Source organism: Chrysoperla carnea, chromosome 2, assembly GCF_905475395.1.
Source record: "Chrysoperla carnea chromosome 2, inChrCarn1.1, whole genome shotgun sequence".
NCBI classification, from domain to species: Eukaryota; Metazoa; Arthropoda; class Insecta; order Neuroptera; family Chrysopidae; genus Chrysoperla; species Chrysoperla carnea.
The window spans coordinates 66,323,733-66,344,850 of record NC_058338.1 but is presented as its reverse complement, the minus strand read 5'-3'; the positions used below and the strand labels follow the sequence as shown (position 1 = coordinate 66,344,850).

Below are 21,118 nucleotides of genomic sequence, written 5' to 3'. Positions count from 1 at the left end.
TCACTTGTAGGATTCATGTTTAAGAATTCGTGCAAACGAGTCATGTATCAAATGTAGGTATCATACTTTTTATACGTATTCGAAAATTCGAGCACACATACACAAGTATGTGCTGATTAGGGCTCTGTACACAAACATTTATTTACACAGCTTAATGATTGAAACTCGTGATCCACACTCTACTAAAGTATCCTCGCCGAGTATACTCGTCAAAAATAGCTGAGGTGAAGCACCTTTCGCATCACACTCTCACTCTAAATTGGCAATAACTCAGTGTCACGATTGACACTGAAATAGTAACATTAACATTAACTTACGTTACTTTCCATACTATCGTTAAGCAAACTATTGTAGCCCTGGTGAAAAAATATTTGAGGAAAGAATAAGTCTTTGCAAGTCCTAGAAAATCTGAAAAAGTCTTAGGAACTCTGAATATCTCAACGTTTTTGGACTGTCTAATCCAGACTTAATAAGTTTGGATAACTCTGAATTAATCAGTCCAAAAACATTGAGAAATGTTATTTTAAACAGTTATTCGGAGTACCTAATACTTTTTCAGAGTTCCTAAGACTTTTTTTAGAATTTCTCAGACTTTATTTTTTTCCACCATGGAGTATGTGAGAAACCATAAAAAATTGTTGGCCTGTTCTACTCTCCGTGCATTACTTCCCTTTGACTCAGGTAAAGAAACTGTTTTTTTTATCACAGTCGGCCGAAACGGGATGAGTACTAGACTCAAGAAACCATATGCAAATTGCTACATTTTCGATGTTCACCCGATTTTGGGCTATATTGCGAGAATAGATTAGGAGGCTGAAATTAGTATGTCTATACGATGCCTCTTTAATTTTTTCGAGTACTAACGTAAGCACCAACTCAGAAATGTTCGATAATCGCATAGATCGATGAATGATTATATTTGTAGAAATTTACACAATAAAAGAGATATCGAAATTTATAGAATAGAAGTATCAGACCACTTGCCATAAATTAATCAAATGGCCAAGCTATAATGAAATACAAAGCCTCAAAGATGTACAGATCAAGGTTTGTGATAGATTGTCAAGAAGCTCTATCCGGAAAATTCGACGGCATGAGTTGAATAAACCCAGTAACTCAAGTTTTACCAAGTGTACCTATCATTTTTGTTGTAGAATATCTAAAACAGTTTACTTAATCAAAATTTTATATTTAAAATCCTTTATTTCCAAAGAATAAGGACATCTAGTATAAAACTTCGTGACGTTACTCGCAGGAAAAAAATGTAGGTATTGTTTGGTTGAGCTACACACCAAATCATTGCACTTATTTAAAATGAATAAATAATTGAAATAAGAATTTTATAACATTTTCAATGAAATATAGTTGCACGTTATTTAATTTAATAAATGATGGATAAAATGTTTCTTATTTGCTAAATAATTCAAAAGAAAATAAATAAAATAGTACGATCAAAGATTAATTCCTTTTTATAAGTATTTGAATCGTTTATATTCATTGTCTTAAATTATTTATCAACAACCGTCTATCGTCTCTACTATGTGTTTATACAAGGCTTTCAAAAAGTATTGAGTCTCCTTCTAATGTAGAAAACTAAAGTAGGAGATAAAGAAAAATATGAAATCAGAAAGTTTTCCTTATAAAAATTTTGTTTAAGGAAAAACTTTCTAATTTAAAGTTTTTCTTTATCTCTTATCAGTTTTAAATATGATTTGATTTTTATGCCGGTTTTCCACTAAATGGACAAACAAAAACAAAACAGAAACTTTTGAAGTCTTGCAATGTTATGGCCATTACAGTTTCAGTTTTGTTTTTCAACAAAAACTCAACTGCCCGCTTAGTGGAAAACTGGCATTGGATTACCAAATTCAAAGCTAAAATTTTTTTGGACCATTTTTGCTTAAAGTTCTTAGTTGTTAAGATCAGAGAAGGTACCGAAACTTTTTGGAAACTCTGTATAATATGTATCATATGGGAATAAATTTTGAGTAAAGCTTAATATCGATATTTTACTCCAAAAGACTTTTAGTTAAGTATCTAAAAGTACCGGCGATCGGAGCAGTTCGCGGTCGGATACATGCGACGTATTTATACAAAGCTCTTAAAAAATATAGAATTAGATACAAATTTTGATATTCGAAAATAAATATCGAATATCGAGATTAAAAATATCGTATATGATATATATTGGTGCCTATTTCTATGAAAATACCATCACCTCCCACTCGCAGGGAAGTGGGGGTAGGAGGCAATGGAGTGAATTGTCAAAACCGGAATAGCCGTTGTTTGTAAAAACATTCACAAAAATTTAAGAAAAACAAGTGAAAACAAACAATTGACTGAGTTAATTGTTGAAATACCATGTATAGACAGTGTTGATGCGCAATCGTTTGTTTTTTTGACGTCACGTAAATAACAAAAGATATTCACTTTTAAATAGACACACACACAACTGATATTCCTATATTAATACATACTATAAAATTTGCACTTAATTAACGCCCTCGTGGGTAAACAGTGATGTTTACAAAAAAATGTTTCAAACAAAAGTTTTTTATTTTTTTATAAGGAACATTTTTTACATTTAAACTTTTGTTCTATCTGTAACGGTTTACAAGACCCAAGACCCAATTGACCTATGATGCTCATTTACGAACTTGACCTCACGTTTTACGTCCTGAGTACGCTGTAAAAATTTCAGCTCGATATATTTTTTCGTTTTTGAGTTATCGTGTCCACAGACGGACGGACGGACGGACGGACGGACGGACGGACGGACAACCGGAAATGGATTAATTAGGCGATTCTATGAACACATATGCCAAAATTTTTTTCGTAGCATCAATATTTTTAAGCGTTACAAACTTGGGACGAAACTTAATATACTATGTATATTTCATATATACATGGTATAAAAACGAAGACGTTCATCTCAGATCTATCTATCTACGTTACGATCGAATTGGGAAAGGTATATAAATCCTGGTTTTTGATTGATCAAATCATTTTTTTCGGAGATTAATACATAAACGATTCCATCAAAATGATGAATTATCCATCTTTATGTGACTAAAGATAGCAGCTTAGGCCGCTCTGGTATTTAGAACCTATTCTCAAAAAATCATAGGAAAGCTAGTTGAACATAAAATATATTATTCCACTTATATCCTTTTTTTTTCGATAATTCAATCATAATAAGGTTCTAAAATTCAAATAGAGGAATAAAAAAACACTTACTTAACGTCTATAAAAAATATATTTTTATAAATTTAATTTCAATATAAAACTCAGCTAATTAATTAGCACATACTCATTTTAAGTACTTATAAAATATATACTGGCAGTTATATTAGCGCATAACATCTTAAGGTAGTTTGGTTATTATAGTCAAGTTCGTCACGTGCACTATTTGTGACAAGAGTCATGTTACGTTACATAATACTTAGACGTAGTGTAAGTATACAAAAACTTACACACACAAAACTGCTTATTTATAAATTGTTTATTGTTTGTCTTTCCAAAAAATCGATAAAAAAAATATTTTCACTTCTAAATTTTCCTAATTAATCATTTTATTAAGTATTCGTTTTTTGAGGCATTTTTAAAATCGATTTTTCAGATTTTAGTTTCAAATTCTTAAAAAAAAGACGGTTTACGTCCAAACTAACTTAAGTACATATACAGTATATACTGGCAAAATTGCTGCAAGTTTATATCCGATTTTCATCAAAATTTCAAACAATAACTTAATATAATACTTCATGGGATAAAAATTTCACTAGGCTCAATGCTAATAATTATTAACCTTAGACCCTTTGAGTACTAATAATGTTAAAAATAATAAATCAATAAAACAGTAATGAAAAACCGTAAACTTAATTCCAAGAAATCGACCGAAAATAATTTTCAAACAAATCGGATAAATAATAAAGTTTGCTACATGTCTTTTCGCAAAACCACAATTTTTGTTCAGTTATTTTATACCATTCATTTTCTTCCGGAGCAATATCCAGAGCCATAAAATATGTTTCATAAGACCTACACAAATTTATATTTTGTTAAAATTATTTATAATTTGAATAAAATTATATACAACTTACCTTTAGCCCTGGGAAGCAATAATTATAAATTGCATAATTAATCAATCCATTGAAATTAATGATTTATTAACTATTATCTTCAGGTGGGAATGGATATTGATGTCGATTTGTAATTGATATATTTAATAAACGATGTCGCCTTTTTAAATGTACTTTATAATTTGTGCCACGTACAAAATGCATATTACATTCTAAACATGCATACGGTCGTTCACCAGTATGTTGACGTAAATGTAACTGAAATATGATCATTTATATTAGTACTATAAGGATTGAACTGTTGGTGCTATTTTAGAAAAACTATGCAATTAATCCATATATATTTGGTATCATCTATATCAATTGGAACATTAAGAACATGTCCATTATAAATTTAAATAATTTAAAACAAATATTATAAACGTATTTTTTCATATTCGGTTTTTAAACGTACTTTAACCCCACGTGTTTGTTGCCGTGTATCTATAAAACCCAACGATTTTTAAAACCAAAATATATTTAAAACGAAATACGCACGTTAGTTGCACTAAGTAGCTGCGGTCCTTGACCTCTTTGAGCATTTGATTTTAATCAATTTAATTTAGCTACGGCTACGGTGGAGTTTGTACGTTTGTGAAGAACTCGCGGGTAAGTTATACACGACCACAATGGATACAGCTATAGGATTCTGGATCTCCCAAGGTTGATGGATCCAAGGTTTCGAATCCGAACATTCTAAATCTGACGCCATACAAATTTCTACAGGTGCAAATAACATGTATGGAGGTTTCGCCATCCTCCATATAGACTCTACAAGTGGGATTATTAGAGATCCCCATGTTATGAATGTGATAGTTCAATCGACAGTGTCCTGTCAAGAGTCCCATCACCCTTTTCAACTGTGCTCTTGTAAGTTTCAGACGAGTACAGTCGAATGGCCGAGCTGTGGTTATACATAGCAATCAAAATGGGCTTGTCGTAACCATTCTTTGATTCGGTAAATTACGGAGGCTCAGGTGAAAGGGACGTTTGCAATAATAGGATAAGAATTGATATTTCGGAATCGGGAGTAGTTAATAAACGACAATTTTGCTTTCTCCGCTAGGATCGACTAGGAAGCATAAGAGTATGTCCATGTACTAAATAGTCAAATCAAAAACACTAAAATTTTTCGGATATAATGTTAAAGTTAGTAAACGCTAACAACCTTTATTAATAAAGATATAACCTTGTAGGAAACATTTATCAATAATAATGAATGGATATATTTAATTTTACAAAAGTGATTACTATATTAGTGAAATGATAGACCTTATCATTTCAATTACGATTCATTATTGTTTCGAACAGGCAGTAATAAGTTGGACAAAGATACAAGATATTTGTTATTCATTTTATCACATTAGTTTTTTGACAAACTGTCCGAAACAAAAGATAATCACTTTTTAAAATGAAAAGGTCTATTGACTTCACTTCTAAAATTTAAAACGATGGCCACTCCGCATATAATTCTAGAGGATAATGTTGGATAAAGAAATAACTGAAGAATTTCTGTGGCCTCCCCCCATATCTATCATTAAAATTATCTTGGACTTCGATTTAACCCAAACCGCGGTATACTGGATATGTCTAAACTTTAATATCACTACTTAAGGTAGTACCTACACGAAAGTGATATTCCAAGAATTTCTCAAAACTCAGAATATAAAATATTTAATTCATAATACACTTGCTGTTAAAATTACAAGATGATTTACCATGCCATACATGAGATATTAGCAATTAAAAGTGACGCAATTTGTACGTGTACATGGGAGAAGTGTATAAAAATACACAAATTTACAAATATTATATTTATTTACCAATGAATGACGTCCACCATCTCTATGAAAAACTAATATAATGTAGAATACTATATTTAGAAAATATATAAATAAAAATAAAAATTATTTACCATATAGTTTCGATAAAAAACTTAAATAAATAACTCGTTTTAGCGATGATTTTTGTGGAAAAGATATGAAGACTAATGTTAAAGGCATATGTCATAGTGTGTGTGTTTATATGTATACTAGAATCAGTAGTGAGGAACTACAGTCTTTTGAAAATAATATATGGTATATGTATAATAGTCATAGCACAGCTAATGCACTGAATGATAGTATTAGTCCAAAACTTTTTGACTGGACGGTCGCGGAGGAACTACCTTAAGAAAGTAAGATTTTTAAAATTTTCATGTCCTGTATAATTTATGCTTTCAAAAAAATTTACCCTTAGACTGTATTTGGTTTTGAATTTTTTCGAACAAAATTTACATTCATGATTTAATTCATCGGAATGTGATATAACATGTCGATTCAAATCCCATTTTGAAGCATGTTTCATTCCACACATTGTACATTGGTAAGGTTTTATACCAGCATGTCCATGTAATTTATGTTTACGTAATCCACTTGTACACTTAAACCTAAAATTAAATTGTGTTTTAATTATATCAATCAATTAATATTATCAAACCTAATGTTAACAGATGGCGGATTTATCAATACATACACTTTAGGGCATAGATCACATATGTATGGTCTCTCTCCACTATGTGTGTGAATATGACGACGCAAATCCGCAGGACTGGTGTAATATTTACCACATTTTTCGCACATAACCTTTTTACGTTCTAGAAATCAAAAATATTATCTTACTAAAGTGAAAAATATAACCTGTTCCGAAATAAAAGCTTAACTTATGCGACTTTAGGCGATATCTCAAGAATTAACGGCAATTGTTAAGAAAATTGCAAAAAAGAGAAAATTGTTTGTCTTCAATTAGGATAAAATAATTTTCCGGAGTAATTTTGGCCCAAAAATATCTTTGGCGATTGGCCGAATAGTTTCTGAGATATCTACAAAAATCTTATGCTAATATCCCGGGGAATATCTCAGACACTTGTCGTTCCAGACCATATTTTCATATCTGCGAATTTTTCAAAGTAATTATGACCCAAAAAATAATTACATATATAAAAATTATCTTTTATACCAAGTTTCATTAAATTATTTATATATTTACCTCCAACGTCTTTACTCTCTTTATTTTGAAGTCGATTTTCTTGTGAAACTACTGCTATATTATTTTCAATTGTTTCATGAACTTTTTTTTCTTTTTTTGAAAATTTCTTATCTCCTATTCCTATAAATTATAAAACTTATCATGCTGTTTTTCTCTTATTTCTCAAAAATTAAAATTACCTTTAGTTTTTTTATTATTATTAATAATATTTAAAGGTTCCGCTTCCGTCCTATCTAGAAAATAATAAACTTCAGAATTATTAAATTTTATAAAAGATGAATGGATTAGTTATTCAAAATTTAAACAAAAAATGAAAAAACTAAAATATATTTGTGTCCTGCGTAGAAAATTATTGCATTTTTATTATGGAAACGCTGGAAAACAATAAAAATAGGCAAGTAAATGAAATTCTCATTAAACGTGACAAAGAACCACCAAAGAACACTGTCTATGCATGGAATTTCAACAATTAACTCAGTCAATTGTTTGTTTTCACTTGTTTTTATGTTGAAATTGGAGACAATTACCTGTTATTTTTGATGTTCTACGTTTTGCAAGAGGTTTATAATCAGCTTCGAAATCATCTAGATCAGGGCTTCTTAAACTATGGGTCGCGACCCCAATTGGGGTCGCGTAGCAAAATTCTGGGGTCGCGAGAGGTAAAAATACAATTAAACAGAAAATGTTTTTTAACTTGTAAAATTATTGTTATAAAGATAAAATAACAATTATCGTAGATAAATATAACATAAAATCTTCTAGTTCGGAAAGATTGTTTGTACCTGCATTTCTATTAAGAGTATTATTATAACTTGAATAACATTTACTATGAATTATGAAATATTATTGGAATTAATAAAAAATATAAATTTATTTTTGTCAATCTCTAAAAGCCGAAATAATCCCGAGAAATAATTATCAACAAAATTTCTAGGTATTATTGCTAAAGAAACAGCTTTAACCCATATTAAATCCCAATATCGTACAGCGATAAAAAATGTTGAAGAGGTCTTACGCCCAGCAATAAAAAACAGGCACATCCATCTCATTAAATTTTTAACTTATACTTTTATTTAATACTTACCATGCAACTACTTGAATATATTTGAGAGAATTAAGACGGTCAGAATCCATTTTTATTTTTGAAACTATAATAAATACTATTTTATAATTTTTTGTGCAATTTTTAATTTTAGATGTTTCAAAACGAATTCTAAACTTATATATTTTCATATGTATATGTATATTGTTACCCAATAAATAAATCATCAAAACATATTAATTTATTTTTCTTTTATATTTGTATGGGGTCGTCAAGAAACTCGCAATCATAAATGGGGTCGTGAATTACAAAAGTTTAAGAAGCCCTGATCTAGATAAATAAATAAATAAATATTTATTATATATGATAAAAAGCTTAAGAACAATGGTGTTTTTGATCAATATTTTTTTTATATTTCATTGAAACTTCGACGACCGAATTTAAGAAACATGAAAAGTAAAATAAATTACCTTCTATTTTAGTTGAAATACGTTTTGAAAGAGGTTCGTCTTCATCTTCAAAATCATCTAGACAAGAAAATTTAATAAGATAAGTAATAGATTCTAGCAGTGGAATTAACTTAGTTTTCAAAACGATCAAATTCACAATATAAGTAAAAACCAACCAACTGAAATTGTTTTCGGGTTGTTTTTTTGTAGTAATATTCGATAAAAAGTTAATACTCAAAACGGCTTCTGTTGATACAAACTGAACTGCTTATAACAAACAAATTTTACGCTTCAGCTATTGTACTACATCCAGAAGTACAACATACCCAAAAATAAGCAATCTCTTGAAATCATTTTGTATTTGAATCGAGTACTCTTTTTGGCGGAACAATAGTATATTAAGTTTAGTCCCAAGTTTGTAACGCTTCACTAGAATCACCTAATTAGTCCATTTCCGGTTGTCTGTCCGCCTGTCCGTCTGTCTGCCAACACGATAACACAAAAACGAAGAGATATCAAGCTGAAATTTTTATAGCGTACTCAGGGGGTAAAAAGTGAGGTTGAGTTCGTAAATGAGCAACATAGGTCAATTGAGTCTTGACCTATAGGTGAGTAGGACCAATCTTGTAAACCGTTAGAGATAGAACAAAAGTTTAAATGTAAAAAATGTTCCTTATAAAAAAATAAAGAACTTTTGTTTGTAACATTTTTTGTAATCACTGTTTACCCACGAGGGCGTTAATTAGGTGCAAATTTTATTGTATGTATTAATATAGGAATATCAGTTATGTGTGTGTGGTTATTTAAAAGTGGATATCTTTTGTTATTTACGTGACGTCAAAAAACAAACGATTGCGTAGTCAACACTGTCTATACATGGTATTTCAACAATTAACTCAGTCAATTGTTTGTTTTCACTTGTTTTATCTAGATTGCAATTCTTATTCTTTTTTTTTTAATTTTTTGTACTTCAAGTAAACAAGACTAGAGAGTTTAAATTTCATAAAAAGGATCGAATCAAATTTTAGAACTCAGAGTAATATAAATTCAAATGCAAAATAAATCAGCCCAAAGTGGCCAAAGTCTGACTAACCATTTTGTGTGATTAAATCGAATTATAGGTACTTATATTTCAATTTAAGGTGATCTTCTGGAGATTCACAAATTCAATACTATTAGCATTATTAAATTAAGATTACAGAACTAAATTGATTGTTTCATAAATTATTTAGCAACTCTTAATAATGTTAAAGCTTTATTATAGTTTTTCATATTATTTTTTCGTGATTTAAAATTCACATTGTGAAAATATCGGAATTGTTTTATTGTCAAACAATTTATAATTTTTACCTATGATGGGATTTGTATCAAGCATAAAATCATAAGAGGTAGAATCATCTTCAGATTTAATATCATCTTGTTTAATTATTTGCTCATGTTTAATTTCAATCTGTTTTTGTAAAGTATTTTGTGCCCTTCGTATACATTGATGAAATTCATATGTGTCCAAAACCTTTTTAAAACAATGACTACAAATATCTTTAGGTAACGTATCATTTTCACTAATATTTATTGTAAAATACTGATCAATTTTCTCAGCTAAACTTAAATTTATAAATTCTTCACTATTTATTTTAATTAATGTATTTTTTGGATAAATTTCTGCACATAATCTACAAAATTCTGCTAAATTTTCGGATGTCATATTTCTATTCAATTATTTTTGTTTCAAATAAATAATGTCCAAAGAAGAATTAGGTTATAAACAAACACTTAATAACAATCTAATAAAGATTTAGAATATGGAGGTATCCCTCCACATATGGAGGGTAGAGGTATTAAGGAGGACCAATGGTGCGCTCCTTCTGTGTGTTGTTTAACAAGACAAGAGGATCGTGTATTCAAAAAATAATAATGGATCTAAAATAATAATACTTTTACGGTATTTACTAATAAATCTCACCAAAACATCTAAAAAAGTAAAAAATAATTGAAAAAAATTTGACTGATATGGTAATCGGAAAAATGGACCGAAAATTTTATAGGCCCGGAGTATAGACCTTTTTCATGAAAAACAGAAATGCTTTTTGGTAATTTTATATGAAAATATAGGTTGAGTAGAGCCTGTAACTCGAAAATTACGCATTTTTAACAATAAAAACACTATCAAAAAAATTGTTAAAAAGTTACAATATTTGAAATAATTAAAAACGATTTTTTTTTGGCTCCACCGCACAAGTGATCTGTGATGTCAATCCGACAAGCAATGACAATAAATCGGTATCAACAGTCGTATTAATATATCATTATTATCAACTTTAAATGACGTTAAACAGACCTTCGTGTGTTTCCGTATCGTTTTCGCCAATTTAAATTTTAATGATTTTCATTGTCTGTTTTCTTGGTCATATGGCTCCAAAAAATCGACATCAAGACTTTTACTTTCATTTTAAAAAAAAGAATTTTAAAAAGGTCTATTGTTGTAATTACGAGTTGGTTGGTTTCAGTTTGTCGGCTTTAGAGGATTTGGTTGGGTTTTGAAGTTTTTAGCCGCTTGCGTTCAAAAATTGGACACTCTATTATAGAAATTTTTTGGAAGAAGCACAATATAATTGACAATAAGTGTCTGCTTTACAATGTTAGTTAATATTGTATCACCGTGGCGCTGTATCTTAACTTTAAAATACAATAGCTTCTAGGCTTGCAAAACGTACATCTCTATATATATTATAAATGCGAAAGTAAGCATGTTTGTTTGTTTGTTACGGTTTCGCGATAAAACTAGCGAATGGTTTTAAATGAAACTGTACAGCAATATAGCTGATTTATCAGAATAACACATGAGATATAATTTATAAAGATATATTAATAGAAAATTAAAAAAATTTAAAATTTAATTTAATTTGACATTACCATAAATTACAGATTTCTGTAAAAGTAGTCATTTGACATTACCATAAAATATTTCACGGCCATCTTATCTGCTTTACTCAATGAATAATTACTATTATACAGTTAAAAAAATAGAAATCTATAGATATATTTTACCTGTGTAAAACAATCCTTACCATTATTTCGAGTGTTATAGAAAGGGGATAACCGAGAGCAATCTTTATCAATCTTTACTTTTAAATCCAGCGAAGCGGCAGGGTATTACTCTAGTAATCATATAAACATTAAACAAACATTATCGTTTAAATCACTTTATTATTAATTAAATTACATAAATTAATTAAATTAGTTATCATCAAATGGATAACGATGTTTATTAATAATTGAAATATTTTGTAAACCATGTCGTCCTCTTAAATGTTTTATAAAATTTGAATCATTTGTAAAACTGTGATTACATTCCAAACATGAATATGGACGTTCTCCTGTATGTTGACGTAAATGTATCTAGAAAGAATAAGTTTTTATATTAAAAATCGTCTTAATTATGGTTTTAACCTTTAATGCTATTTTAAAAAAGCAAATATGCAACAAATCATAGCCTTTAACTTAAGCTAAGCAATCGAGTTGAAAAAAAATATTATATAAATTATGGACCAACACTGTATAAACACGATGTAAAATCCTTTTATCTATGCACCGGTTCTGCTATTTAAGGATAATTTCAAAAATTGTTTACCTGAAGATAACTTTTTCTTCTGAATTGTTTCTTACAATAACTACATTTGAATGGTAATTTACCAGTATGTATCGACGAATGTATTGTTAATTGCCCACGTCGAGTAAATTTCTTTCCACACACTTCACATTCATGAAATTTACCTGAATGCGTTAATTGATGTTGTTTTAAAGCGGCAGTAGATTTATATCTGAAATAGAAAAATTTCTGTGTATTCGTGACTCTAAGAAACTATGTACCACTAATTCGATTTACATCTAGGCATATAAATATCACGAATATGACAGAATATATGCGTTAAGCAATGCATCTAAGAGAGAGATATTATATACATGTGTTGACCCCCACTTTCTGCAGGCACACAACAGAAGAACTGTGTAGCTTAAAAGACATCGAAGCCACGATACAAGTCACATTTCATATAACATCTAAAATACCTCTTACCTAGATGCATTGCTTAACGCATATACTCTGTCATACTCGTGATACTTATATGCTTAGATGTAAATCAAACTAGTGGTATAGTTGGCATTTTAATAGCGGTTGAAGAAGGTACAAATATTTGTCTCCATGGTATAAACAAACAAAAGATACTAGAACATTTAATCTATTTTATATCATTCACAACTCGTAAGTTCGTAAGTTAATTAGCAGAAATTCCCTTTTTACGTCATTTAATTATGTTTTTAAGATAATGTTTACACCCTTCTCCGCATTTCATATTTAAATCAGTAGAGGTCAGCTCAGTATTTTGGAGTCGCAAATAATATTTAATTATTTTTATAGCTGAGAAAAAGTAACATATATGCATATGCATCGGATAATATTCATTCGAAACGCTAATAAGTCTCATTTAGTTAATATATGAATAAAAACTGTCTAATGGCGACAATTGGTGGCTAATGGATCGTTGATACAATAGGAGAAAAAGCGCAGGAGCATATTCAGTAGTGTTAAGTAGTCCAAAATAAAGAAAAAGTAGCAAATCGACTTAAAACGTCTCAATTTAAGTTAGGCTGTTTTCAAGGTCATAGTATCCAAAAAGACAAGATCATAGGTAATGATGAGTTGTAGTAGACTCACTGCTTTCAGCGAGTTAAAGAAGGTCATAGACTTTCTTGAAGAAGGTTGGCACCGGAATAATCACAGGAAAATATGCATTCAGACTGAAATTCCAAAAATGGGAAATTAGTTTCCCCCCCCTCCCAAACCAAATATGAATAAAAATTTTTATTAATTTATAATTCTCCTAAGAAACTATATTTTTCTTTTTATTATTTATATGTTTGATGATAAAGTTTCCGAAATATTTCAATCTCCTCTCGCCCCAAATTTAACTCTAGATTCCTGACTGGAAGGAAGGAACAACTGAACACTAACTGACAAGTGTGCCACTGCCAAGCGAAAATACGCGCTCTATCATAGTGCGCCCAATTTTGTATGTTATCTAGGGGAAACCAATGCAATGGAGATAAAAATAATCATAGAAATAAATAAAATGCGTTATGAGTTTTGTGATTAGTAGGAAACTACAATTGAACCAAGAGTGTGTAAAAAGGATTGGGAAGTGTGCTTTTAAAATCCACTTGTGTTTCAGAATTTAGAAAATCAAATATTACTTCTGTTGGCCTAGTAATCTACAATATTTACACTATTATTATAAATTTGTTAATTTCTTCTTAAAGTCGTCCGGCCGTCACGTGACTGGTCAACGAGCAGCTCTCGTCATCAATGCTCTAAAAATATCGTAAACTAGCCAATTTGTATGACGTAAAAGCGTCAAAAACCAAAGTTTTTTATGTTTTCTTTTTGGAAAGCGCCGTAAGGTAAAGTTTTTTTTGCATAAACAGAATCTGTGATAAATTTTCTTCATGATGAAAACTTTTTTGCAGCTCAATCACCGATTAATTTTTGTATAATTGACGTTGTTATTATTAACTGTGTTTATTGTGATCAAGGGACTTTGGAACTATCATCTACCACAAAAAATGAACATTCACAATACTTGCTCAAACAGCCGGACTACCTTAATGTAGATAAATTTATTAATTTCTTCTTAATGTAGATGGGTAACTCACCGTTTAGAACATACTTCACAAGTATAAGGGGAACCCTGTGTATGTGATACTAAATGTGAGTTCAAAAGAGGTTGACTTTTAAATATTTTCCCACATTGATCACAAATATAATCTTTTACACCTAAAAGAAAATTTATAAAATAAATAATGGCACTCATCTATTCTAAAAAATATAATTTAAAAATAATTATTGAATATAACATAAAACTGTAGTTTTAGGGTTGTAATATTCAGTGTGTTCAAAAAGAACTGCGAATTTCTTACGAAACTCTAAGACAAAAAGTTCTTTGATTAACATTTTTCAAGATCGTAACGAAGTTTAATATTAACAGAGAAAATTACGCTTAGAGTAGTAAAATAAAACGTCACACCTTGAACATATGTTTTTAACTGTTTCTTTTTTCTGAATTATGCATTCCATGAAAAGTATGTTTTCTTCATGAAATGCACCCGTTTAATGTATCTCATATATAGCGGTGTGCCCTTGATCTTTTTGGGAACCAATATTTTCCAATTTTGTAAAGCGATGAAATCATACCATCTATCGGTGAGATTTCATTGATTTTTTACTTTTTTAGCTATTTTAGTGAGTTTGTAAATATTAGAGAATATTCTATTCGCATCCATAAATAATTTTTGGTTACTTACTTGCAGTCTTTTCATGCACAAGTATATGGCATTTATAATGTACGATAGCATGAAATTTTCTACCACATACTTCACATTTATACTTATATTGATCTGGTGTAATATGGGTTTTCATGTGGCAATCTAAGGAATATTGATTTTTAAATCTAGAAAAATAATAAATAGTTTTAAAAAAATTAGGAGAATGACTAGACTTCCGTAAATAACTCATCTCTGATCAGTTTAAAAAAATTGAAAAACTTATGCCAAACACCATGACAAATAATTGCCCTATGCCAGGGATGGCGAACCGATGACATACGTCCCATTCATGACACGCGACATAATATTCTGGGCACGCCACCGAACACAAAGTTCACTATAAAATATTATTATATAAAGAACGAACGCGAGTGAGTAGTTAGAGTAGTTACGTCGTAGAATACGATTGCCAATGACGCATAGCATAATAGTCAATTTCGTTGACACAACTGTATTTTAAAATTTCTTTTTGTGTTATATTTACGATTTTTAACTATTAGTTCAGCAAAAAAACAATTAATGGAGGATAGTAAGCGTATCAGAGAATTTCAACCTTGGTATACTGAGAAACATGGAATGATTAGTAAAAGCGACAAAGAAGTATGTGTTTTATATTCTGGAACACTGATTTGTATAATGTAGTTTTGAAACAAATCACAAATCCGTTAGTCAAAAAAGCGAACCAAAGCAAAAGGAATTAATTGCACGTCTATGATTACCTTTTCAAGAGGGAGAATTTTTGAAGGAATCCTGGTTAGAATACGCGTGTACACTGTTTTCGGCAATAAAGATAAGATATTGAAGATTGATGTTTTCGATAATAAAGATTAGATAATTCAGCACATCAAGGATATTTCGTCAAAATTATCTGACGGCACGTCTATAGCCTCATTTAACATTTATTTAGAAAAAATGGAACGTTGATACATCGCCTCCCCTGCTCTATACCAATGGAGAAAGGCGTGGCGTATCTAGCAAGAAAGAATGCCCATTCACGGAAAGCTAAGCGAATCTTTCAACTGCTTAGAATTTTAATTTAGAAATGGGATGATTCGAAAATGTTTTAATGCTGCATTTCCAAGAATATAAAAACAATTAGAGATTGGATGTTTATGGAAGTCCAGTTAAGCCAATGGGGATAATATTGATTAGTGAAGGCTCGCAGTATTTTGGATCCTTGTTTGAGAATCTTCAATTTTTATAAATAAATTAGAGCATAGTCAATCGAGTCTAAAGCAATTTCAAGCATGTATGAGTTATAAGACGCTTTTATTACAAAGAAATTAAAAAAAATTAGGTACATATTGATATCTTCAAAAGTTTTCCCATGATGTATATACATACAATTAGATATTTTATATTTAGATCACGCAAGTAACAGTTCGAATACTTTTCGAGCCAACACTGACAATTATTAAATATTGAATTTACATTTTATCACAGTGAGTACATTTGAATTCTAATTCATCTCTGCATTCTGGATTTTTACGTTTGTGTCTTGACAAGTATTCTTTTAAGCGAAATAATTTTCCACAATTTTGGCATGAAAAGCTTTTATCATCTACAACATAAAAAGTGATCAGACACTATAGTATTATGATATAAAAATACAGAGTGGTGCAAAATGAACATTGCGTTTTAATTCTGTATAACTATAGTTTAATTTACTTTTCAATTCTAATTCAGTATTTTGTAGAAACAATTCATCAATTGCCAATCAATCAAATCAATCATAAGCATCGAATTTTATTTTAATAATATTGACACTATTTCTCAGAGCCAATAAAACTTATTTAACACGAAAAATATATTATCAGAAATATCAGGTAATGTATTATATTGATCATGTGGGTAGATTGACAAATTTTCAATATTGAAATATTGGTGAGTTGGTCAAAATATGGAGGAGAAATTGGCAATCTTATTTCAATACTATATAGCTACACAAGCTTTTGGGCGGTCTAAAATATTTGGGTTTTCGAAGCAGGAGTGACGCGAGTTGTTTGCGTCCTAGATCGGATATATAGAGGACCCGGATAAATTCCCATTGCCAAATTGAAAAATTTTATTGACAATGTTGTTATTGCCTAATTGACTCCGTTCATGTGATAACTTTCATTTTGCACCATCTTCACATAAAATCGTTGTGTCATATAACATAGTGTTTTTTACCAATTGGCCATGGTTTAAGCGGGCGGCAACCGGTAGGTTACTCTGAAACAAGCTTTTACATACAAGTGAAAACTTTTCAATAAAAATTGCTGGTATTAATGGTAGAGCAAAACCTTAAATTACAAAAATGTTTCTCATAGATATAGATACCAACATATTTTGTTCAAAACATTTGCCGAAAACGAATCCGATTTGACACAAAGCCAAAATGATGGGTGTAGTTCTTGCCGCCTGTAGCTTTGAAAGATGATGTTCTTCCAGTTGGTTGTCTCGTTTTGTAGCTAACCAATCTAAAAATAACTTAGACGAAAGTTGATCCTCATAAAATTTTTTTCGAAAAAGGCCCAATCAGATGTCAGAACATGATGTCCCCCTCATGAAGTTATTTTTTAATTGGTTAACTACACAAGTGCTTGTTTCAGTGTATACTACGATCCTCTTGAATTACTCTTTAAAAAATAGATACCTGAATGAGTTGATTGATGCGACATACAATGTTCTTTCCGTTTAAATAATCTTCCACAAATTTTACATGAAAAAACTTTTGATGATTTATTTTTAAAACAATGGACATACAATAAATGTTCTTTAAACTTTGATAAATTTTCAAGTAATGCATTGCATTCAAGACAAACGTATTCCGTTTTAGAGTTATGTACATTTTTAAAATGATTTTGTAAAAGTTCATCTGTCCGAAACATTTCACCACATTTATAACATTTAAATTGAATTCTTAGCAAATTACGTTGATTCTTTCTAGCAACGGGAATACTCTCCGCTGACGTATTTTCAACTTTTACTACGTTTGCAGTAGTCTTCGTCAATGTGTTTGAAAGTTCTGAAATCGATTCCTGCGTTTCATTTGCATAATCGTAGTAATCACAGTCATCTCCTAAAAAATGGAAACATATTTCTATGTGCTAAGTTTATGTATATATGTGCTAGGAGTGATACTTAATCGGAAATAGTTTATTCATAAAATAAGCTCAAATTTGATATTTTTGAGCATGATCGCATTGATATAGGTTCAAAGATATTATGGAGTGTAGAGATAAAGGTGCATAATCTCTACATGGCTGTTTGGCTCAAAAAAAATTCCACAAAATACTAATAATAAACACAAAAGGATGTTTTGTGAATTTCTCTATCCTACTCTAATAACTTGTTTAGATCTCTATCTTACTCTTGTTCCTTTGAGCACTTTTTATACCATGCATATATGTAACTAGCTGGGAACTACCCGCTTTGCTGGGCAACATCCCCACTTGCACCCCTCCCTCCACATTTCCTTGCGTTGGATAACAGTTTTGTAATGTACACGTCATGCTCTTTTATTTGATACCCCACTTAGGTATATTTGTAAATATTCGATATTTCCTTCCCACTTTCTCGCTACACCTTTCTACCCTCCGAAGGTTAAAAAAATTTCTAAATGTAATTTAAAACATTCTGACCAAGTTTTGAACTATTAAAAGCCATAATTGAAAAATATGAATTTTTTATTCATAAATACCCCCGCAACCCCCCTTGTGGGTGGAATTTCGTAAAATCCGTTCTTAGCTGACCTCTACTTGGCAAAAGGAATATTTCTGCCAAATTTCAAGTCTCTAGGTCTTATAGTTCCAGAGATATCGTGATGAGTGACTATCTATATCTATAGAAAGTCTCCTATATATTTATAGATATGCAAGGTATACTAAAATAAAAAATTTGGTATAGGTGTTCATAAAATCACCTAATTAGTCCATTTCCGGTTGTCCGTCCGTCCGTCTGTGGGCACGATAAATCAAAAACGAAAACTCAGGACGTAAAAAGTGAGATCGAGTTCGTAAATGAGCAACATAGGTCAATTGAGTCTTGACCGTAGGACCCATCTTGTAAACCGTTAGAGGTAGAACAAAAGTTTAAATGTAACAAATGTTTCTTATAAAAAAATTAATAACTTTTGTATGAAACATTTTTTCGTCAACATCACTGTTTACCCGTGAGGGCGCAAATTAGACGTAAATTGTATAGTATGTATTATATAAATTGTATATGTATGTTCAATGTGATAGAGTAATCAACACTATTTATGCATGGTATTTCAACAATTTACTCAGTCAGTTGTTTGTTTTCACTTGTTTAAAACTTACACTTTTAACAGATTTTATGAAAATTAAGTGTTAAATTCTAACGGTAAATGTTTTAGAATTTAATTTCTGACTAAGTAAAACCCCTTTGGTAGAAAGAAGAATTTTTTATACCCTCTGATTCTGTTTTAACGGCAATCAATTCGACTTTACTATCAACAAATTGATCCTCCGAGTTTAACGTCGTAGCGTCATTATTTTGCTGCTGGCGCTGTGATTCGTGTTCTAATTTAATATCTAAATTATTAATTGCAGACAATGAAAATATTTCACGTATCTTTTGTTGTGCATCTTTGACTTTAATTAGAAATTGATTAAGTTTTGTTAAAATTTCGTAACATAGATCGCAACTATATTTTTGATACTCATCTGTATTTTTTATTTCTAAATACTTAAATACGAATTCAACCAGTCGATCATTTTTCAAGTTATTTGAATTTTTATTAGATGAGAATGAAAATTTTTCAGCGCAAAAACAACAATACGTTTCAACTAACATTTTCTTTTTCTATCGCCACTAATAAACAAGATAAAAATGTTTACAAAAGTCAATTGTCAAAATATTTGACATTCGTTTAGCAGAATGTACTCTATCGGCAACCATGTGGAACTACTGCTTATCGATTTACTTTAGACCTTTTCATTTCAATTACGATTCATTATTGTTTCGGGTAGACAGTAATCAGTTGGGAAAAGATAGAAAATATTTGTTATTCAGTTTATCACATAATTTTTTTGACATACTGCCCTAAACAAGAAAGAATCATTTTTTTCAAATAAAGAGGTCTATTATTTCGGATAGTTGTAAAAATTTTTTGCCAACTGAGCTGCTCAACAAAGATAGAAAAAAATGAAATTTCCTCATTTTAATAGTTTTTTGACATACTTCCCGAAGCAAAGAGCAATAGACCTTTTTCATGAAAAACAGAAATGCTTTTTGATAATTTTTTATGAAAATATAGGTCGAGTAGAGCCTGTACCTCAAAAATTACGCATTTTTAACAATAAAAAAACTATCAAAAAAATTGTTAAAAAGTTACGATATTTGAAATATTATAAAACGATTTTTTTTGCCTCCACCGCACAAATGGTCTGTGATGTCAATCCGACAAGCAATGACAATAAATCAGTGTCAACAGTCCTATTAATATATCATTATTATCAATTTTAAATGACGTCAAACTGACCTTCGTGTAACTTCGTGTGTTTCCGTATCATTTTCGCCATTTTGAATTTTAATTAGTTTCATTATCTGTTTTCTCGGTCATATGGCTACAAAAAAATCGGGGGAAAAAATTTGCCCATTTATCAAGACTTTTACTTTCATTAAAAAAAAAGGAAAAAAAATGTGAAAAAGGTCTATTGTCCACTGACATAAGGTAATTGCCTGATGTCGTATCTGCCATTTTACTAATAATAAAAATGTAAAACTAGACTTGATACCATGACAAACTTTGAAAGTAAAATTAAAATTGTTTAAAAAACGAAGAAGTTATAGTAAAGCATTCAAAGGTTGTTGCCCATCTCCTTTTAGCAAAACAAAGTTTTGTATGTATTTTATATGTATCCCAATGGTGATATCGTACAATGACGTCAATAACCTATATCTTCCTCTTTGCTTAATTAGGAATTTTAAACATCTCATATTTTGTTTACTTCTAAAAACTTCTAACACCTACTTCACTTTTTTCACCGTGAAGTGAAAATTCTTTACCTGAAGTGATAAAAAAATTTATTCAACATGACTTCTTCGTGCATAGATTGTCCTATGGGAAAAATTCCATTCAGACCGGATAAAAT

General features: G+C 30.1%; 2 protein-coding genes across 2 annotated transcripts; both read right to left on the bottom strand.

The window, feature by feature from the left end:
- Positions 1 to 3,896: 3,896 nt before the first annotated feature.
- Positions 3,897 to 7,206, bottom strand: LOC123293736 (zinc finger protein 177-like). Its single transcript, XM_044874638.1, has 5 exons — positions 7,146 to 7,206; positions 6,633 to 6,753; positions 6,351 to 6,546; positions 4,101 to 4,337; positions 3,897 to 4,038 (listed from the first exon to the last, which is right to left on the bottom strand). Exons 2-4 carry the CDS (start codon positions 6,737 to 6,739, stop codon positions 4,167 to 4,169), a joined length of 474 nt encoding a protein of 157 aa, XP_044730573.1. The 5' UTR covers positions 6,740 to 6,753; positions 7,146 to 7,206; the 3' UTR covers positions 3,897 to 4,038; positions 4,101 to 4,166.
- A 4,667-nt stretch (positions 7,207 to 11,873) lies between these two features.
- LOC123292851 (zinc finger protein OZF-like) lies at positions 11,874 to 20,545 on the bottom strand. Its single transcript, XM_044873564.1, has 8 exons — positions 20,506 to 20,545; positions 19,433 to 19,687; positions 17,653 to 18,078; positions 16,446 to 16,575; positions 14,994 to 15,139; positions 14,346 to 14,466; positions 12,268 to 12,457; positions 11,874 to 12,035 (listed from the first exon to the last, which is right to left on the bottom strand). Exons 1-8 carry the CDS (start codon positions 20,543 to 20,545, stop codon positions 11,874 to 11,876), a joined length of 1,470 nt encoding a protein of 489 aa, XP_044729499.1.
- Positions 20,546 to 21,118: the final 573 nt, after the last annotated feature.